The 2,086-nt window shown below is 45.5% G+C and overlaps 1 protein-coding gene across 1 annotated transcript; it reads right to left on the bottom strand.

Annotated features, from left to right (window-relative positions):
• Window positions 1–1,112: 1,112 nt before the first annotated feature.
• LOC146810835 (myb-related transcription factor, partner of profilin-like) lies at window positions 1,113–1,580 on the bottom strand. Its single transcript, XM_085615006.1, has one exon. The coding sequence runs from the start codon at window positions 1,578–1,580 to the stop codon at window positions 1,113–1,115; it is 468 nt and encodes a 155-aa protein (XP_085471132.1).
• Between the last annotated feature and the right edge of the window lie 506 nt (window positions 1,581–2,086).

The following is a 2,086-nucleotide window of genomic DNA, read 5'->3' as shown; positions in this document are numbered from 1 at the left end:
CCATCATGTTCCGTAGTCCACACACCTTCCTACACATCCTAAATATCTTAACTGTGAGTCTACTTTCCTGACAGTGATTGGCAATGTGCTTCAGAGATGTCTGACACTGGTGACAGGTGTCTGATTTGTCCACTACTCATCAACAGTGCCTTGAACTCAAAACATCAGTCTGCAGGGCCAAACGCCTTGCCAGTACATTATAATGGACTGTAGTGGAAGCTCATTTAAATGTTGTCTTGTTGGTCTGTGTGTGAGGATGAGTGTTTGCACTGACTTCACCACCCATCATGCCCTGTCATACACAGACCTTCACAGCCAGCACAGACAGCAGACCTGGATCTATGCTATCCCTGATGCTGAATGGTAACTGTACTATCAAGATGGCTGACACTGGGTAGAGGTGTGAGGCTCACAAGGCCATGATAAAGTTGTGGACAACTCTAACACGATGCACAAGTGTCAGACATTCTGCAAGTACACTTCCAATCATTGTCAGGACACCACTCTTCCTGGTGGCCTTGTTGGTCTATATGTGAAGGTGTGTGTGTGGGATAGAGCCTGATAGGTGATGTTGTCAGTGCAAACACCCCTCCTCCCACACTACCCAAACAGGTCATCTGGGCCTATGTGTACCTGACAGTGAATGGTAGTCTAATATAGAGTTGTCTGTGGCTGTTGCATGTAGTTTAACTTGACTACAACTCCCATCAGGCCTTGTTCTCCAGACAGCATGCAGCAGTGTCAGCCATGTTGCTGGTACTTTTCCACTGACTGAGAAGCTTGCATAATCCCATTATGTCTGTGTGGGCTGTGTGTGTGGAGGAGGGTTTGCTGTGACTACAAGTCCCATGGTGCCTGTGGCCAGACCCACCTTCCCAGCCATCCCAAACAGACTACCTGTGACTGTGCTTTCCTGTGTGTGAGTGGAAAAGTACTATGCCAAGATGTCTGACATTGGTGCTAGTTGTTTGGAGCAGATGGCCTACCTGTGAGTTTTTGAGAAGTATGTACATGGTTATAGTTTGTTGCATTATCAATGTAATTAGAGGTATTTTTGTAGAAAATATGACATACACATTTCATGCTATTAGAATCTAGTACATTTTGTAATTTTAAACTGGCCTTAGTTTAACTGTATCCTTTGATGTGCTGTCTCTAGAGGTGTGATTAAACTTTATTTGATTGTGGATTGTGTACTCACCAGACTCTTGTGATCCTGGGATTCCGTAGACACCCTCCGGCACAAGGATGTCACGTACCTTCTCCTCCCAGGAGGTGAAGTGGGCCGGTTGTGCAGGAGGGCCAAAACCAGTCTGCTGGCTTTGGAAATGTTTCCTGGCCATCAGTTTCTTGACCCTCCTTCGCACATCATAGTACCTGGTCCTGATATCTTCCATTGTGCGCAAGCAAGGTGCTTGAGCATTCACCTTGTTAACTATCCTCTCCCACATCGTATTTCTCTGGGCAAGCGGGTTCTGTTGGACTAAGTTACCAAATAACTGTGGCTCTACTATGACAATCTCATCTACAAGCACTTCCAACTCCTTATCAGTAAAACATGGATGCTTCCTTTTGGACATGGTGAGGGAGAGTGAGAAGGTGAGGGTGAGTGTGGATGTGAGTGTGAATCAGTAAAAAGTTGTCTGCATATGTGTTTTTAATTGAAATGATATCTGTGCTGGGTGTGTGAGTGTGTGAGGCAGAGAGCAATGAATGTCTGGTGCAAGCTCCTTGTGAGTATTGGCATTTGTGGCAAAGGATCATGATCATGGTGTTGCCCTTTATGTAGGTGCATTTGTGAGTGTGGGTTTACATAAATTTTCTTTTGATTTGCCATTGTTTTTTTTGAGTGTTTTTGACTCCCCCATTGACATTTCATACACGGATCGACACGTTTCCGTAACCGATTCTCCTGCAACATCCACTCACTGCATGTTGATACGAGTCCGATTCGTGACCGGCAAGCGAATGTTGAACGTTTACAAACGTGTCGGTTGCATCGATGCGGTTTACGGAGCCTTCGTTCGGAATGATAGCGTTCCGTACGATTCGGTTGTGTTTCACATGGGATGCATCGTACTACGTC

The sequence above is a fragment of the Triturus cristatus genome, chromosome 7 (assembly GCF_964204655.1).
Source record: "Triturus cristatus chromosome 7, aTriCri1.1, whole genome shotgun sequence".
NCBI lineage: Eukaryota > Metazoa > Chordata > Amphibia > Caudata > Salamandridae > Triturus > Triturus cristatus.
Note: the sequence above shows the minus strand (reverse complement) of the source record. Positions and strands in the feature narration are given on the sequence as shown.

Bases quoted from the DNA above. Each gene is read 5' to 3' on its own strand.
- LOC146810835 (XM_085615006.1), bottom strand. From the start codon at position 1,580: ATGTCCAAAAGGAAGCATCCATGTTTTACTGATAAGGAGTTGGAAGTG.